This window comes from Trachurus trachurus (genome assembly GCF_905171665.1).
Source record: "Trachurus trachurus genome assembly, chromosome: 17".
Lineage (NCBI taxonomy): Eukaryota > Metazoa > Chordata > Actinopteri > Carangiformes > Carangidae > Trachurus > Trachurus trachurus.
Window position 1 is genome coordinate 29,507,210 of NC_139900.1, and position 19,492 is coordinate 29,526,701.

Below are 19,492 nucleotides of genomic sequence, written 5' to 3' on the forward strand. Positions count from 1 at the left end.
CGAGGCTGAGCTGATATAGTGTAGCTTTCACCTATGGTGCAATCTATCGAGCTTTAATCAGATCACTAGTCACAAGGGCAAAGAGGCAGAGACGGAGCCTGGAAAACGGCCACGGTGGCTCACTCGCCCCAGCACGCGTGAAAAAAAAAGAAAGAAGCTCAGCCGCTCTCTAATTTTTTCAGAGATTATTTAGTGTGTAAGTGTTAAGGCTTTAATATTGTACCTAATTATTCATTAGCAGTTCCTGTTTGCAGCGTACCCTTGGATGCACTGACAGTCCTATCCCCGGATGACCTTAAAACTGAAGAAAATTTAAAAACATTATAATTCAACTGCTATTTCTAGGGTTTGAGAGAGAGTGTTTTACCGGGGGTTTTACGCACTTCAAGGATATTTGGTTTTCTTATCATAGACGACTGAGACAATCAGTGACCTTTGGGAATTTTTGCTCAACAATGACAAATAATAAATCTTTGCTTCAAGCTGGTAAACAGTTCTTGTTGTTTGACTATTGAATTAATGGACTAGGTTTCCAAAGTCACACACACACACGCGCACGCACACACACACACACACACACACACACACACACACACACACACACACACACACACACACACAGTATATATACATACTCAAAACCAACCATAAATCCAATCAACGCAGTGTTAGTGAGGGGGATTTCATGAATGATTCCATCAAGAGTTTTGTTGGGGACGATTTCTAATAGAATTTCATCGTGGGCGAACTGAACCTTTCAGAAATGCACTGGCGCTCTGTTGACTTTCAGAATAATCCCTTTAATCTCAGTGAGCTGCATAAATGAAGGTTAAAAGTACAAATATGAATAAGAACCACTGGAGGAGGGTGAATGCAAACATACATCCACAGAGAGGTGGAGAGAGAGTGAGAGAGAGAGAAGAAGAGAGTCACAATCCTTCACTCTATTATTGTCGAGTACATCAGTCTGAAGTGGAACTCTCTGCTGGTGCCACTCCCTTATCTGCAGTCATCTGGGAAGACTAGACATAAAATAATCTGACAGTTCAGATCAGAGATCTGCTCGCACAAACAAAAATACACTCAGAGCAAAGCAAACATCCCTACCAACACACACACACACAGACGTACACACGTGGGCCACTGGCAGCCAGCAGAGGGGGCTGTCTTTGTCTGACATTGGGACGGCCTTGATGGCTGGAGGTCATTGCTCAGATCAGTCACATTTAATCCTGTTCACATCCTCCCTCTGCTCCCCTGAGTCAGGTAGCCGCTCTGCTGTACTTAAAGAAGTCGGTGTTTTCACACAACTTTCACGCTCGCTGAAGCGCTGCAATCTGCTGCACAAGGCTGCTTCAGGGCACACACACACACACACACACACACACACACACACACACACACACACATACACACACACACACTTTGTTCATGTACATTAAACACTGCTTTGGTCTGACCTTCAGGATATGTCTGCGTGCTGCACCACCTGCACACTTTCTCCCTGCAAACGCTCTCCACAGATGATTTGGGGGCTTGTTAACGTGATCATCACTTACATTGGCACTTTGCACAGGGGTCTTTCTCGTACTCCTGTAGATCTGCGGCTCGACTGCGGACGCTGGTGTTCCTCCGCAGTCCTCCGCCGTCCCGCACTCCTCCATCCCGTAGGCGGGCGGCTTCCTCCTTGGCATACACACCCAACTCCTGGGTGTACCGCCCATACATCTGTGAATAAGAAAGACAGAAAAATAGTTTTTTTCTACAGGTATACTGCGAGTGGGAGGGAGGGAAAGAAATGACAAAGCAAGGCAATTTTATTTGTATAGTTTGTCTCAAAGGGCTTTACACGGCATCATGACAACATCCTCTGCCCTTAAACCAGTGGTTCCAACCTTTTTTGGCTCGTGACCCCATTTTGACATCGCCAACTTCTGGCGACCCCGTCAATCAAGATTCGTCAACTCAGATATTTTCATATGCTGAATTTATTTTAACTCAATTTATATTCGAGAAAGTGAAAGAATGCAGTTGTTTAAGATTGTGTGTGGCGTTTTTAATCATTATTTGAAAAAGAATAATAATTGGTTAAAAATATATATTTTTATCGGTAATTTTTTTTATCAATTACTAGAAATTTTAGGCGACCCCATTTGAATTTCAAGCGACCCAACATGGGGTCCCGACCCCAAGGTTGAAAAACACCGCCTTAAACCCTCACATCCACTGAGGAAAAGCTCCCAAAAAACACTTTTAACAGGGAAAAAATTGGAGGCACCATAGGGTGAGCAACAGAGTAGGGATCCCTCACCCAGGACGGACAGACAGACGTGCAATAGATGTTGTATACAGACAAGAGAACAGTTTACAACACGGAATATGGGAAAACATGGAAATGGTTTAAAAGAGCTGATGAAGGCAGCTTCAGGTGGGCAGGAAAGGCAGGGAGAGCAGGCCAACTGGATTCCAACATATATTCACATTAAACTGTAATATAAGGTGGAGGCTTAAAAATAAGCCCCTTGTGGCTTTTTGCCTCTCCCTGCACTGTCCTATTGTTACCTACCATGTTTTATGTTGTATTCTTTTAACTTTGTGCAAAAATAAAAATTCAAATTCAAATTCAAAAATGTCAGACTGGTTCATGTGATGCAGTAGGTTGTTCAGTTAGTAGCTACATTAGTGAAGATAGTTAAAGCAGAAGTGAGTGATATATTTGTGTTAATATAAGTCTTAAATAGTTATATCTTCCGACAGCAATCACTTCTATAGAGTGTTTGGTCTGAAACACGGGTCTCTCAGTCCCTCTGCTCTGCTCTGAGCCGAAGAGAAAACATTTATCGTATCCTACAGTTTTTATCCAATGAGGAGAGAGAACGGCATGCAGGGCTGTGTGTGCAGCCAAGGGACGCCGTGAATGTGGTGACGTAGGGACGAGGACTGTTATGGTGCATTCAAGTAAACTCGTATTTTTCCGACCGTGAAGTGGTACCAGTTCGATCTGGTACGAGTTCACCGGTCGGAAGTTACGAGTGGCCGTTATAGTGACTTTCACCGGTAAAACAGGTCGGAAAAACACGAGTGGGTTGCCTGGAACGCTACAAAGTCGTAAGTTGTGACTTGAAGCTGTAATTTACGATTTCAAAAGCCTGCCTGGAACGCAGCATTAGCGAAAACGACTGGATCACTCACTTCTGCTTTAACTTCTGTAAACAAGAGTTAACAGAAAAATGCACTGGCTTCCTCTAATTAACAGCTTTTCCTCAAGTCTCTTAAAAAAACCCTCCACTCAGCATTGACTCCACAGCGGTGTAATGACTTTTTCTCAGACAGATGAACAGACAATGAGCTGCACCTGTCAGCTCCCAGCTGATTACCCCAGCAGGCCTGCCGCACAATTGACTCCTAACGACGAGAGGCAGAGTCTCAGTGAAGCAGACACCATCAGTCAGGTATAAAGCCTGCGTCCAGACCACAGGTGCTGCAGTTTCAGGTTTTGGTCAGTGTGAGGAAGGTTACTAACACCATAATGGGGCTTTTTGGTTTAGTGGTCGTCGTGGTTGCTGTTTCAGTTTGTGATGTTACCGCCCAGAATTACTGGATGCAGTCTCCGCAGAGACATCAACCTCCTCTTCCTACTCAGCCACCGAAGCAACTGTTGAGGGTTCCTCCGTCTCCAGTTCCCTTTGACAAATGTCAGGTGGAGGAGAATGAGAAGATCGAGTGCGGGACTTCAGATATTTCAGCCGAGCAGTGTGAAAACATAAACTGCTGCTTCGATGGGCGGCAGTGCTACTACGGGAAAGCAGGTATCTGTGCTCTCCAGCGTAGCTTCTAGTGCCTCTCGTACAAACACTACATGGTGAGTAATGTTAAAAAACAGACTACTGCAACACCCACTCTTCTTCTCTTCTCATCCAGTGACTGTGCAGTGTACCAGGGATGGCCAGTTTGTGGTGGTTGTGGCTCGAGATGCCACTCTGCCCCACATAGATGTGGATTCAGTCAGTCTGCTGGAGACAAACCACCCCTCCTGTGCCCCTGCTGGTCTCACCTCGGCCTTCGCCATCTTTCAGTTCGCCGTGACTGCATGTGGTACTACGATCAAGGTGGGTGGTGAAGTCTTTAATTATTATTGATCTGAGGCTTAAAAATGTTTTAGGATTGTGACAGTTATTTACTAAATTTAACTTCTGATTTTTGGTCTCTCTCTATAAATACCAGCTTTGTCTATTCCTGCAGCCAAAATGTAATTCTCATTTCTTTTATTAGACAGACTTGAGGTACTCGACTTAAATAAAGCAAGAATAGGCAGTTTCATTTTACCATTCTCCTCTCCTCTCTTGTCACTTTAGTTTAATACAAATTGACACTCCGAAACATCAGTGTTTCCATTTTAGAAGATGGAAGTCAATGATCTTTTTTGCCTGCTTTAAACGCAATTGACTGTCAATCTACTTCAATTGTTTCAACATGTATTTCTCCTACAGGAGGAAGAGGGTAATGTTGTATATGAGAACCACATGTCGTCTTCATATGAAGTGGGAATCGGCCCCAGAGGCTCAATCACCAGGGATAGTCACTTTGAGTGAGTTCACACGATAATAAGCCTCTTGTTTGTGGTGGTTGGTTTTTTTTTTTTTTTGACCAACTTGGTTTCCTGAGATGTAAAGGTCTCTTTCTCTCCCTGTCCTCCCAACAGGTTGTTGTTCCAGTGTAGATATTCAGGCACAGCTGTGGAGGCTCTTGTCATGGAGGTGAACTCTCTTCCTCCCCCTGTGCCAGTCGCGGCTGCAGGACCCCTCAGGGTGGAGCTCAGACTGGCCAATGGGGCGTGTTTCTCAAAGGGATGCGTGGAAGGCAAGCGACTCGGACGTTAATAAGAATAATACCGGTGAATGCATCATTCTCGATACTAAAACTGAGCTCTTCTGGTTCCAGAGGAGGCAGCGTACACCTCTTTCTACACCCCGGCAGACTATCCCGTCACTAAAAGGCTGAGGGAGCCGGTGTCTGTTGAGGTACGAGTCCTGGAGCGGTCTGATCCCAACGTTGTCTTGAACCTGGAGCATTGCTGGGGAACCTCCAGCCCCGATCCTCAAAGCCTGCCTCAATGGGACCTTCTGGTTGATGGGTATAGTAAAAACATGTATATAAAATTAATGTCATGTTGAACAGCTTGGCATGTGGTTTGACCTGTTCTCCGTGGATACAGGTGTCCCTACCATGATGACAGTTACTTAACCACAGTGGTGCCTGTGGACGGATCCTCTGGACTTCATTACCCATCGCACCACAAACGTTTCATCGTCAAAATGTTCACGTTTGTGGATCCGAACACCTATACGCCTCAACAGAACACGGTACAGTTCAGAATCGTACATTAGCCTCAATTATAAATGTAATTGTATTTTTCTTGATCACATATCTTGGATATTCCTTTTCAGGTGTTCATCCACTGTGCCACAGCAGTGTGTTACCCCAGCAGCACAAACTCTTGTGTACAGCCATGCCACCGGCAACGTGAGTAGCTCCTTAAGGCCTTGATCAAATTGAATACAGCTGCTTCAGCAATATCATAAAACTTGAGGCTGTCTGACTGTATCTGCAGACACCCTGAACTAATCGAGTGGGCATTGTGCGTTGCTAGAAGTTCCCAGAGGTCACTACGACAGATGCAATTGTGTTTTCTCTTGCAGGGAGAGCACTCGCTGCAGCAAGGAAGGTTTCCGCAAAACGGGGGGCTCTGGTCTCAAGCGGCAAGGTGATCCTGACAGCGCAGAGGACTGCGACAGCTTCAAACACCACATCTAAGCGATGACTGTCCATTTGTCCCAATTTTTAATAAAAGCTTGTTAAAGCCCATGTTAAACACTGGCTCATGTCGGAAATTCTTGAAGGTCACTAGCGCTACATTTTTGCTGAGGTAGCTTTTTCCCCCTCATTTCATTCAGATGGTGTGGTAATGTAACCCCTTACTGATTTGTGCTGAGAAACCACAAGGTTGCATTGCAATGGGATACTTAGTATGTTTCTACTGAATTTTAAAATGGTACAAAGATGGAAATTTTACATCTCAGCTGTGAAGTGATTGTAGCTGAGAAAGGGAAGTGTAGTACTTTAAATGTTGTGCTTAATAACACCACTTCTACAGCACTGGGATGGCATAAACCTGATTCCACGTGTTCCCTTGAACACTGATCTCTTTCTAGCATACCACATTAAGATGAGCATCACGACTGCAGTCTCACTGCTCATCTCTTCCTTTTCTCGCTGTCGTTATATATTTTTTTGATAACAGTCCCCTTAGGTTCTGTGTATGCTATAACTTGCAGCATCTCTCCTCCACTGCTTTGCGCACCACCTCCCCCTTTTTGTCCAACTCCTCCACCCCCTCCTCTTCATTGAGATGGGCATCACGACTCCTCCAGACTCGCTCTTTCTGCTCGCATGAACAGGAGGTGCAGAGGGAAAGCAGAGCAGCTGCACAGGTTCAATTCTGACTGGCGCAAAAAAAAACCCGTCCATCCAGTCTGTCGGGATGCTCATCTGCCTCCACCATCACCTCCAACCTGCTGCGAGGCATTTACGCAAGATGCAGCTATATATCATATTCAGACAACAGCTTTGCCTCATAAGCTACATGGCTAAATCCCAGAAGGATCGGCAAATAAGTGTGAGCTGACACACTAGCAGCAGCTGCTGCACACGCATACACAAACATGTCACAAGTGAAATGTAAACATTTTGCCACTGTCAATTAAAGCAAACTGATGGACATAGAGGAGTGTGTGGGATGTTAAATAAGGGAATAAATTAAGCAAATGAATTGAAAACTACAACACATTAACTATGCTGCGGCTGTGGACTCTCTAGGTCTTTAATGAATCCTACTGTCAATACTGGACCTGAATATAGACTAGCTACACTAAGATGGATGTAGCCACATGATACCTACTACAGGTATCTGAAGAGCGGTTTTGACGCTCAGAGGTAGCTGCTCCACCATCGCCATCTTTCCAGTACCTGACACCAACTTGCGGCCCAGTTCCAGTCCGCCCACAGACTTGAGCCCTGAACCCTCCCTGACGTAAATGTGTGAAAGTCTGAAAGGGCTCCAGATGCTTTAACAGCAATGGGACATCATTTATACCGCTTTCACGTTACCTTGACTCTCTCCGTCTATGTTTGTTAAGTTACAGTTGTTTTTTTAACACTTGTGTTCTGACGGCATCCACTGTATTTGACTTCACTATGAACTGTGGCCAATTTCCTTAGCATCGTAGCTGACCTACTGTAAGGGAACAAAAAGGGCTCGCTCACTGACTTGACGATCCACGGATGCTCTGGCGGCTCACCCCATGAAGTGCAGCCCATGTACAGTAACCACAGTCTTTACCGCAGTGAATCCAACTCACGTCCCTTTGCTGTATCACAATAAAAGGTATTAAAAGCCCCAAAGTTTATCTTTTTTTTTTTAAAAGGACTGATTCATTTTTGGAGCCAGCATCACACGGCCATTGAAGGAACTACAGTGGGTTTTTTTTTGGTTTTTTTGTTTTACTTCTGTGTCAGATTCATCTTTCAGTCTCAGAGTTTGTTTGTCACAGTGCTGACATGTGAGGACAAATTAGTCACAGATTCAAACACTTTTCTTAAATTTATTTCAAAGATTCATTGTCACTGACTGACAGTTTATGATAATCACATCATTATGGTTTTATGGCATTTGCGACATTTTACAAGCCTTTAATGGGGAAGTGATGTCCTGTGTGATCACATTTTAGCATAGTCTCTCCAGTTTAAATGTTTGGTTTTCATTTGCAGATGTCTTTAACAGAACTACAGGACACCATGTTCAACCAAGCTTACTTCGTCTTCATCAAAAGAGAATCATAATGGCTCCGTCAGTGTCTCATGTCTGTTAACTTTTTGATCTTGACCAACTAAAACCTGCATTGATGGTTTTCCTGTTAGTAGCTGGTCTACTTATTATTATCACTACACTGGTAAATAAATCTATTCACAGCTATGCTGAATTTTAACTTTCCGTCTGAATCGTTACGTGTTGGCAAACAAAATTTCAGGCGCCCACACGTTCAGTATAGACACATACAAACCCACAAGCAGCACCAGACAAACTCTCACTAGGAGGATAAACGGGGCCTGTTAGTGTTTCTTTCTTGGGCCTGTGTGAAAGCAATCACTGGCCATCTGGAGCACGGCCCCCTGGGAGAGCAGCAGGTGGGACCCTGTGGGTTAAATGAGCTGTTGTTTGTAACCAGTTTACCTCCCACATGACCGACTTCTGTATCTGCATTAGTCAGTTTAACGCCCACATCAAAACCCTTTAAACCAGTTCAACTCCTGCCTCCCACTGGTCATGCCTCCACGCCGGCGACAGCCAGGCACGGAGGAATCATGTTTTCAGGTTGTCCTTCAGTCTGTCCGTACACTTCACTTGAACATGAAATGTCAGTAATGCTTTGAGGGAATCTGAGTTTGGTGATAAAAATGTCAAAGGGTCAAAGTCACTGTAACTTCACAAAACACCATAACCTGGCCAAATCTCACACCAATTAGGACTGAATTTACACAAATGTCTAATATACATTGCTTAAAGGGACAACGAGGAGTTTTGGAAAAGCGAAGCGTTTTCACACTACATTTATGAGCCTCCGTGCGCACCGTACATTTCTTTGACCGGGCGCAAGACAGACTCATGTTTTCATTCATCAATAATTAAAGTCTGAGGTTCAAAGAGGTTCGCATACCACCGTAGTTCCGACCATAAACGGCGATTCGGCGGCGTTATTCTCATGACTCGCCACGAAGGAAACGCTGGTCGGCTCGACCAGCATTTCCGCCACCACTAATAATAACAAAATAACGATAGAGACAAAACGATATATTTATCGAAAATGGGCCCATTAACAAGTGTGGGTAGCGGAGATTCATCCACATTAACGTGAGACTTTTTTATAACCGAATAGAAACTCCTCGTTGTCCCTTTAAGTGAGGACATTTTAAATCCAAATGGCTAAAAGTCAACTTCACTGTGACTAAACCACTTTACTGTGCAGGAAACTGTGTTGACTCTGTGTCCAATTCATATCAATCTAACCAACTAGACTGAACAATAACAGTCACCACTTAGAAACAAAGAAGCTAAATAAACCATAAAAGGCCAAACTGCATTGTTAGCTTATTTTCTCATACACGATCCTGCACTTACAGAGCTTTATTGCAGAAAGTTTGGCTGAGAACGGCACCATGAGAGGAGTGAAAAAAAAAACAGTAAAATATCTAAAAATATATGCTATGCACAGGGACCTGCACCTACAGCTTCCCCGTTCAGCACTACAAGAAACCCCACTGTCACACTGTTAAAGGGACAACGAGGAGTTTTGGAAAAGCGAAGCGTTTTCACACTACATTTATGAGCCTCCGCGCGCACCGTAAAATTCTTTTGACCGGCGCAAGACGGACTCATGTTTTCATTCATCAATAATTAAAGTCAGAGGTTCAAAGAGGTTCACATACCACCGTAGTTCCGACCATAAACGGCGATTCAGCTACGTTATTCTCATGACTCGTTGCGAAACTGAAAGTAAAAAACGCTGGTCGGCTCGACCAGCATCTCCGCCACCACTAATAATAACAAAATAACGATAGAGACAGAATGATATATTTATCGAAAATGGGCCCATTAACAAGTGTGGGTAGCGGAGATTCATCCACATTAACGTGAGACTTTTTTATAACCGATTAGAAACTCCTCGTTGTCCCTTTAATGTAAAAATATTGATTATTTCAATGCAGATAACTCAGTGTTTAGGCGGGCTGACAAGAAGTTGCAGATCTCCATAACAGTTTGTTTAACAGAAAAGTTACACATTTTTCAACTTCATCTTGCTCATATCTTGGTAACGATTAAAGGGATCAACAACAACATTTTATATTGCACATGCTTTTTTCTTTTTTAAAAGGCACTAACAATAGATATTTTTTCCAAGTTTGCACCGACCAGCTGCCCTACAGCAACTGACATTTCACTCTGCAGGATCACGCACCAACTTTTTCACGAGAGGAGAGGGCCACATGTCCACCAACTTTCTTCTGCGTAAGACCCCCCACTTTACTGCTACATCACTCACTTTGCCACTTTTCCAAATCAGACTATGTGCGAGACTGGCACAACAGATGAGATAAAACGTTCTCTATTATTCAGCAATTCCCAAGGCAGTGCAGGATAATGTATTCATTGTGAGGTGACGGCAAGGACAAATATTTGACACTCTAATGAACATCTAAAACTTTCATCCTTTCTGCTTTTCATTAATACATATTCATAAGAGGTTTTTCATCTCCCGTTTTTTGGGAGTGTATAGGAGTTAAGGGACCCATTGCTGGAGAGAGAAAGGTGGACGTTTTAGAGCCCTAAACTACTTCATACTGTTGTGGCAGTGTGATTACTTAGGAGCGTGCTGAGTGTGTATTGATGAGACCGGGGGAATAACAGAAGGACTAAAGCATTCAGGCTAATCTGAGCCATGTAGCCTTCAGGGACAAGACTGAAAATTGAATTAGAGGAGGAAGTGACAAATTTGACTCATCCCGCTCTCTACATTTGCATTAATATAGGTAGTGGAGGCTGCTTTTATAGTTACCTATGAGTCAGAACTCGCACGCGCGCACTTACACACATGCATGCACAAACACACAAACACACACAGACAGTGAAATAAACATGAAAGCTCTTGATGCTGTCGAGCAGACCTGCGCAAGCATGCGAGACCGAGACGACTAAAAACACACCAGCACGCACTCCGATCGTGTTAGTAGGAAGTGATGTCAGTGAGACTGAAGCATCAAGCAGAGAGAGAGTGACATCTTGTCAGAAAAAAGACTTGAGGGGGAAGCTGGCTGTTCTGTGTGCATCATGACACTCATCCACGGAGATTACGTTTGCATCAGGTTTAAAGTGAGCGTTGGCTGGAAAACAAGAAAATAAAACACACACTCTCTCTATTGTGTCGTATACTGGTGCTGTAAAACTGTACTGGACGGAAGCTGAAAAATTAACCAGCTGGCTAACACTGGTACATTTACAGCAATGTCACATTACACACACAGAGATGTTTCTGTTCTTCAGCCAACACCTCTCAGCTCAACGGCACCATAAACTAAATCTTCCAAAACGATCAAACAGCTGAAGTAACACCTCACTGAAAGTGTTTCAACACAAACTTAATATTCTAGCCTTTGTGAAGGGAGGATTTAGTCCAGGACTGTTACAACGGGCTGAATTATTTTCACTGTTTATACCTATAAACTGCTATGTGTCAGACTTTGATCCAGAGTGCTGATCATTCACATAGTACAGAGCGCTACTGACAATCAGCTTCAATGGTTCAAGCCTCTTAAACAACAGATTTGCTGAATTTCTTTGTTTTGTATGAGGGTAAACTAAATATTAATTATTAATTACTATGACTTTTAAAAGGTTAAAAGGGCATAATAATAATTAGACTTTCTGAGAAGTTATGAAAGCATTTTAATAATTTTCTGACGCATTTGTAGACTGAATTTTATGATAAAAAAACAATTAATCAAGAAAATAACACATAGCCTAAATTGTGTTAAAAAGCTCTTTATAAGGCAACACTTTGACAAAACTAAAGCTACTAATTATCACTATCACCTTTTAGACAGCCAGTTGTCACAAGGTATTCTTTTAATATAGATTTTCATGATAATACTTTTTCCATAGTAGAATTTTTAAAGTAAAGGACCTGAGCCCCTCCTTCACCACTGATTATATCACAATACCACTTATTCTGTAAGCTAATGTTTGTTCTTACAAAATATTAGGTCCTACACGCTCTGCAGGGTTTTTCTAACACAGTGTTCAAGTATATTACACTTTTAAATGGCTGTTTTGCCATTTTGATAAACGATGCTGTTCAGATGGTGCGCACACCTTACACAGGACACTGAGCATAATCTATTGTATGAGTCAAATGAATTGAGACACATTTTTTCTGTCTGCAGTCTCTGCAGTGGTCTGCTCAGTGGCGTGCAGGTAACAGCACAATTTGGAAGTGACAGGACTTGAAATGGACTCAAGCCAGCCTCTGTGTGAGAACGGACAGAATGCTGACGACGAGGAACTAGACCCCCCTGAGGAGGCAGCACTTCTGTTTGTGTGTGTGTGTGTGTGTGTGTGCGCGCCTGCATGTGTGTGTGTGTGTGTGTGTGTGTGTGTGTGTCAGTGACAGAGGGAGAGAAAGATGCTGAGATACGAGATATACTATATGCTATTCAAATTCTGTTCAAATATCTGTTTTCTCCCTGAAGCACAATGGAAGTTCTCATGGTATCTGCACCAAATGGCACCGAGAGGTACGGTGACACTGAGCCAGGAATCCTCAGATATGATGGAAGGAAACGGCAAACAGCATGATCATATTTACCAACCCGACTGGTCTGTGACACTTTTCAGCGTACAATACAAAAGAGAAAAGAGAGGCAGCAGATTTCACACTGCTAAGTGCCATTTTCTGTGGACAAGAGTGCTTACTCTCTGCTGTTAGGGAGATAAGTACAGGCTTGGTACTGTATGTACAACTGTAGCCATTGAACATAGTAAAATGTAGGCACAAGCATCCATTATGTAGAATCCATAATATTTTAGACACATATATTTTGTATTTTCAGTGGGTGGAAAATTGGCAATAATCAATAGAAAACTTTTACATGAGCAAAACCAGTGGCCTATACTGTATACTGTCTCCCTGAGGGACAAACGGCATCTCCTCTTCTCCTGCACCACTGTACACATATTTTACATAAAAATGTTGCAGTAGCGTGGCTTTAAATATTTATCAACCACCGACATATGGACAGAGATGAGACAGAGTGCGAATTGCATCCTCTCTCTGCGGTGCATCTTTATAGACAGTGAGTGCAGCAGGTTGCTCTGACACAAACACACTGATGCATACATCCTGAAAGACCAGCAGCAGCAGCAGCAGCAGCAGCAGCAGCAGCATGTGTACCGTATATCATTTCTGCTGTGCTGCAGTGCCCAGTGATGGGGGCTGGGATGTGGGAGGTGGGAGGTGGAGGGATGAGGGGGGAGGTGGGGAGGTGGGGTGGGACGTGGCAGCTTTTCCTCTTCAGGTGGATCATGACTTTGTTCCCTGCAGCAGCCAAACCCCTCGTGCACCCTGCTGCTGGAAGGACAGGAACATGCTGTCTCCAACATCTGCTCTGACAGAGACTGACTTACACAGTCGTTTGAGCACGTATGTGTGGGCAGGTACACATGCGTGGGTACAGGCACATGCCCACCTACACACACACACACACAAATACACAGTGCACATACAAGACCTTTGGGGGTAAACCTTCCCACACTTCTGAACAGAGAAAACACATGCATGCACGCGAACCCTATGACACATCCAGACCTCCCACACCTCTGAATAAAAAGCTTTTGAAAAGGCTTCAGATGGAGGGCTGCAACACTTTGACACCGAGTCACCACAACACCGTCTGTCTCCGTCTCTTTTATTAACGTCTCTGACCCTTCCTCTTCTCCAATTTACCTGCTCCATCCCTTCATCCCGCGAGAACGCCGGGGGAGTAGAGAGGCAAGCATGCTGCCTGCTACCTCAGAAAGCACTGCACCTGACAGCAGTTGTGGAAGCCAGTGACCCATGCACCGGCAGCGATCTGACAGCTTTCCAGCCGTCCGTCACCGCTCACAGGATCTCTACTGCATCTCCGCATGGGGCACAGAAAACAATGGCTGCTGTGAAAAGATGCGGTGCAGAGTTCATTCACACTGCTTTGAAATGAAAATCTTAATGGTTAAAAATAGCTTGTTTGTTCTGTTTGACTATTCCCTTTGGACAATGAGTTCGCGGAGGTTACAGAGGATTGCAAACGCTTCCTAAGAAATCTGTTTGGAGCAGTGATTGAAAACACAGCAGCACTGGACAAGATATGATGGTTATCATTTACCGGTATCAAATAATTGTTTTCTTTAAGAGTGATTTTCCACTGAGGGAAATGTAGCCATGGACATTTGAATTGTAATTATATCAATTATTCAGTTGGTAGCTCATTCATATGATAAGTTTATGATACCCTGCATATTTATCTTGATGGACTCTCACAGCAATGCTCTCCGATTGTAAAACTCCAGCAGCAACAGCAGCCATAAATTAAAGAGTTATTTTTGGTCCATTGTCTCAGAAAACTCCACTGTCTATCAGCTGCTGATTCTGTAAAAGGATTGTTGCCAGAAATGCATAAATACTGGAGGGGGAATGACATTTTTAGCACAATAGCTATGAATGAGGAGATGACATTTCTGTGCCGCTTCTTCCTGGGGAAGTTATCAGACAGATCTCTATTTTTCTCTATCACCTCTGTGTCATCTGCTCAGTCCTGCAGTGTTTCTGCGCTGCCAAAATCCAAGCAAACTAATGACGGGATCCTGCTGATGGCAAACAATGAAAACACAGAGGAGCCTTTTGTCAACATTAAAATCCAATTTTAGACTGCAGCTACACCTGCAAGGAACTCTGTGAGCCTTCACTTATCTCATTAAGGTCTTTTGTTGCCTAATATCTGTCTCCACGTGTCACTCAGTTTTCCAGAAGGGAAACATGGATGCTCTGTTTCACCTGAGCTAAGAGGTGGGGGCGGGGGGGGGGGGGGGGGGGGGGTTGGTTGATAAATTGTGCTGCCACTTTGAACTTAAAAGTATCAGCACACATGCAGCAAAATCACTTGCATCTGCAGAAACACAAACACACACACAATACACACTCACACACAATCTATTTTTGGGTAATGGACTGGTATGCATGCAGTGAATGAAATAGCCATTGATCAGATGGTCAGAGGAGGTGGGGGGAGGGGGTCAGACAGCACGTCCCAATCCTCAGAGACGCCGACTGACTGCCATTTTACATTACTATTGATCTTTACACTCAGACACCGCACAGAATCGATCCTCACACCAACAAGAATACAAAAAAAAAACACCTCTGTATCACTTGGGCCAGACACAGCTGCACAGACACTGACTAGTGCCTGCCAGATCGTGCACGTGTGACAACAACACATGACACAAAAAGAAGAGAGAGAAAATAAAGACAGGAACAGATAGACAACTGTAGTCACAGACACACAAACCAGTGGTGGAAGGACCCTTTAATTCAGTGTTCGCCTGACCACTTGCCTGCCTGTGAGTCCCTTTATCTGAATATAGATATCCCTGCGTAAAGTGCTCCAGGGTATCACTGTCAATCCTGGCATGACAAGAGCGGAGGGAAAACTGGTGCATGAGGCAATTAATATTCGGAAACACTCTACTTTTAGTTCACAAGTAGAGGGGGCCGCTGAAGCAAACAGGAAGGGCTGAGGAGGAGATGACAGAGGAATAGATGGGGGGTGGGGGGGGGGGCATAAAGAGGGACAAGATCTGCAGGAGAAATAGATGAGATAAGGAGAGACAATGGACACAAGCAAAATACATTAGAGCTCAGTGAGCAGAGGGAGGCTGTAATCTTATATTTCTGGCAATTTAATAATGACCCCGTATATCTGTATGAAAATGAACTGAGATAACCTGATGCTGCATTTATTCTAGCTGAATAAATTAATAAATTTGTGTGCCTATGTGTGTGTGTGTGTGTGACATCTATACTGAAAAGAATTTACTATGAGGGTGCAGGCTGAGACTGATGCAACACCTGTGGATCAAGGTGAATGAAGGGGTGCGTGTAGGGGATTGGATACAACTGGAGCAGCTGGAGCGAGAGCAAACAAAAAAAAAAGACCCTAAAACCATCGGCCATTAAATTTTCCTTGGAAATGTTTCAATAGGAAAATGAAATACACAAAGCTGCACACAGTCTCCTGCTGTCCCCGTACAGGACACAGCTGAGCAGGCAGCAGCAGCAGCAGCAGCTGTAGCAGCTGTAGCTCCATCCTCCGGCCACCAGCATCCGTGAAAAAGCGCCACGCATGCCGAGACATGACAGGAAACATCGTTTACGGCCTCGTCCCGAAACTCACCAAAGTTTGCTGGTACTGAAGCGTCCGGTTTTCACCCTTGTCCTTCACCATTGCCGCAATATCCTCATTAAGACCCCCACGGTCCGCGACTCTGAAGGAGTGCGAGTCGCCCCGCTAATTAATCTGCGGAGGAGGACAGGACTTGGCGCGGTCGCCTGCCATCACATGTGCAGTGTGTAACAGGTTTCTTATCATAAGCTCTCCTGCATGACGCAAAGTAGTACCGTCGCCGCCGCCGCCTCCTGCTGCCTTTGTGTGTGTGTGTGTTTGTGTGTGTGTGTGTGTGTGTGTGCCAGATGAGAGAGTAGCTGGCTGTCGCCTCGCAGCAGCGCTGGTGCGGTTTGACTGCAAAACACCGCCTCCCTCCTCCTCCTCCTCCTCCACCCTCACCGTGCTACTGTCTCTCTCTCCCTCTCTCTCTCTCTCTGGAGTTACGGGACTTGATGAGATTCAGGATTTTACTGATGTGCTTTAGTGCGGAGGTGTGTGCAGGTGCGGGTGTTATGTGGAGCTGTGTGCAAATTATGATGAAGGGATAATGTTTTTTTTCTTATTATTATTCAACAAAAATACCTGTACTGTTATTCCTGAACGAGTTATCTGCTTTGAGTCATCACTGGGTTGTGATGAGTAATTCACAAGGGTGAGGCTTGTGGTGGGATGAGTTATAGCTCCATCAATGTCATGAGGAAATCTTTACAATAACCCCTTAAGTGCCTAACTGAGCACAAGAGGTGTCTGTGCTCCCATTAGTGACTTTATAGTGGCCTTGCTTTATTGATGTAAGAAGCCATCTGCTGCTATCCATCACTCGCTTTTTTCCTCCGGTATATCTGCAGATCCCTCGACACATCTTTGGTGATGTGTCTTGAGTCATCGGGTGTTTCAACTTGATGCACTCTCCTCAATGTGCCCCAGCTGACCCCGATCATGTCCCAGCTCATGTTCAGAAAGGATGCTGTAGCTGAACGCCGCACCCCATGGTCCTCTTTTGAGCCACGGTCCTCCTGAGGCTCTCTCTGTTGCTTCTTCTGTCCGGCGCTGGACAAGGATTGGACTGCGAAAACCCAACATCTGACCTCTACTGAGAGACAAGTTGCTCTCCATCCGACTTTTTAACACTGACCAGTTCGTTTTACTTGACCTCTTCCAAGCAGTTTTTCAGAGGTGGACTGAATGACTGCGTGATGTCTGGTCAAGGGTGAACTTCAGTTGCTGTTCAAGCTACTACTACAAGCTACAATTGCCACTTCCTTGCAAAGGCCAGGACATGTGCAGAGGGTTTTGAAGTGGGTTTTGGCTGCTCCCCAGCTCTGATGAAAGTTATGACTTGCTTGAAGCGGTGGAAACACTTCACAGAAGATGTTGGCTTTAACACAGGAAGATGGGGCAGAGCCGGTCTATCTGTCGCGGAGGTCTCCTCTATCAGAATCCAAACCCTGTCGAGTGTCGACAACTTCCCACTGCTCTGGAGTCTTGCCCCTCTTCCAGCTGACGCGGTCTGGTCCACTTCATACAAAGACGAGCAGAACATATAGCTATGCTCTCCTGGTAACCTCTCAAACTTCTTTCAACTGTAACTCTGACATATCAAACTGCGTGGTTGGCTTAGGATCTAAGAGTATTCTGCTGTTCCCACTAAAACCACCCTTTAATCTTGTTCATCAAGTCATTAGCACTTTCATTAATGGTAGCTTTAGCTTTTAAGTGTTAACCTTTGTCTGATAGTGCTATCATTACAGTATTAAACAGGACAGCCTCAAGTCTTAGCTGCTCCAGTGTTTTCATTTCCCTTATTTGTGGTATGTTCTTTAAAGGGATAGTTCAACATTTTGGCAAATTGACCCATTGCCATAATCCCTATAGTTTTAGGAGACTATATGGATTATGGCAATAGGGACTAGTGCAAGCTATTTTTAGAACGGCGCAGCAGAGCTGTGAGCTGCTCAGAGCTACGGAGGCTAATGGGATTTCTTGGTTTCCCTCATCAAACTCATCACAAATACACAATCCAACAACTCCAAAACGCTCTCGTGGAGATGTTGTGACATGCACATTCACCACGCTATGAGATAATAACGAAATGTTACAAGACAGAGTTGTTTTAGAGGTAAATTTATGCAAGTCAGTCTGCATTCTCTGTTAGAGCTGCACTAGAGTGGAATTCCATTCCAGCTACTATTAGAGACCTGAATACCTACAGTTTATTCAGAGCTCATTTGAAGAGATGGTTGATTGGTGCTCAGATCTGTCAGCACTAGTTCTTTTACACCTTTCTTCCTCTCTCCGGTCCGTCTGTGCTGAACCTGTAGCCATCTTGTTGTTGTCTGTCTGCCTTCATGTATCGGCATGCATGTCTTTTTGTGGTGTCGTTTCTACTGTGTATGCATGCAGTTTGTGTCTGTGCTTCTGCTTTGCATGCTGTGGTGTGATGTGTATTGCGTCATGTGTCTTTGCTGCATGGGGATGTATTGATTATGTTTTCTGATTGATGTTATATATGTTCTTTTGTCATGTCATGTTGTATGTTCTTTTGTCAAGTTGTTAATTGCTGTGCATGTTTGTAGATTGCCTTGGCTAATAACTTTGTAATTTTAATCATATTCATATTCTGTTTTTAGAGTGACTTTTTAACATCCGTCTGGGGACTACAGATGAAAAATAGCCTCTTGGCTAATTCTGGCGCATTTACAGTGATGTTATTAATGTGCACTGTCCCTGTTTTCAAATAAACTTATAAACTTAAACTCAAAACCGCTGATGCACGTTCCTGTCTGGGGCCGTTTTTCGGCAAGCAATCTCTGCATTTGCCTCGAAAACAACTCTGTCAGGTAACGTTCTGTTATTATCTCATAGCGTGGTGAATGTGCAGGTCACAACTTGTCTACCAGAATGTTTGGGAATTGTTAGATTGTGTATTTGATGAGTTTGATGAAGGAATTCCATGAGCCTCCGTAGCGTAGCTCTGAGCAGCTAAGACTATAATAGGGATTATAGCAATGGGCCAATTTGCCAAAATGTTGAACTATCCCTTTAAGATGTGCTGCAACAATTTGGTATTAATCTATACATTGTTAAAATCTTAGTTTCTAGTTTAGGTCGAGCAAAAAAAACCAAAACAAGATTGGATGTTGTTCACTGAGACTCACTAAACACCCTGACTTCAGAGAGTTTCCTCTAGGCCACAAAATTCATGGAAGTGCTTTCAACAGCCGTGTAGCACACCCTGGGCCGGCCCCTGGCATAAACACTCTATGCGGTTGTTTAGGGCCACAGCCGTTAGGTGGGGGGCCACATGATCAGAAAGGTACCGGGGTTCGAGTCATTTAAACATCCTGAGGTGGGCACGGACGCTATGAGCTTTATATGTAATGTGAAGTCAATATTCAGCTTC

The 19,492-nt window shown here is 44.1% G+C and overlaps 2 protein-coding genes across 2 annotated transcripts in view; one reads left to right on the forward strand and one right to left on the reverse strand.

Moving 5' to 3' along the window:
• Positions 1-16,149, reverse strand: part of clcn2a (chloride channel, voltage-sensitive 2a) — a gene marked incomplete at both ends in the record, with an annotated part of 40,516 nt that extends 24,367 nt beyond the window's left edge. Inside the window, 2 exons of the mRNA XM_083991939.1 lie at positions 1,560-1,728; positions 16,099-16,149. Of these exons, the coding sequence (XP_083848065.1) occupies positions 1,560-1,728; positions 16,099-16,149 (220 nt within the window). The remainder of the gene's footprint in view (positions 1-1,559; positions 1,729-16,098) is intronic.
• LOC311000035 (zona pellucida sperm-binding protein 4-like) lies at positions 3,530-5,814 on the forward strand (the record flags this gene model as incomplete). The annotated part of the gene is made up of 8 exons (XM_083990671.1): positions 3,530-3,809; positions 3,922-4,109; positions 4,491-4,588; positions 4,703-4,860; positions 4,942-5,134; positions 5,216-5,363; positions 5,448-5,518; positions 5,700-5,814. 8 exons carry the CDS (start codon positions 3,530-3,532, stop codon positions 5,812-5,814), a joined length of 1,251 nt encoding a protein of 416 aa, XP_083846797.1.
• Positions 16,150-19,492: the final 3,343 nt, after the last annotated feature.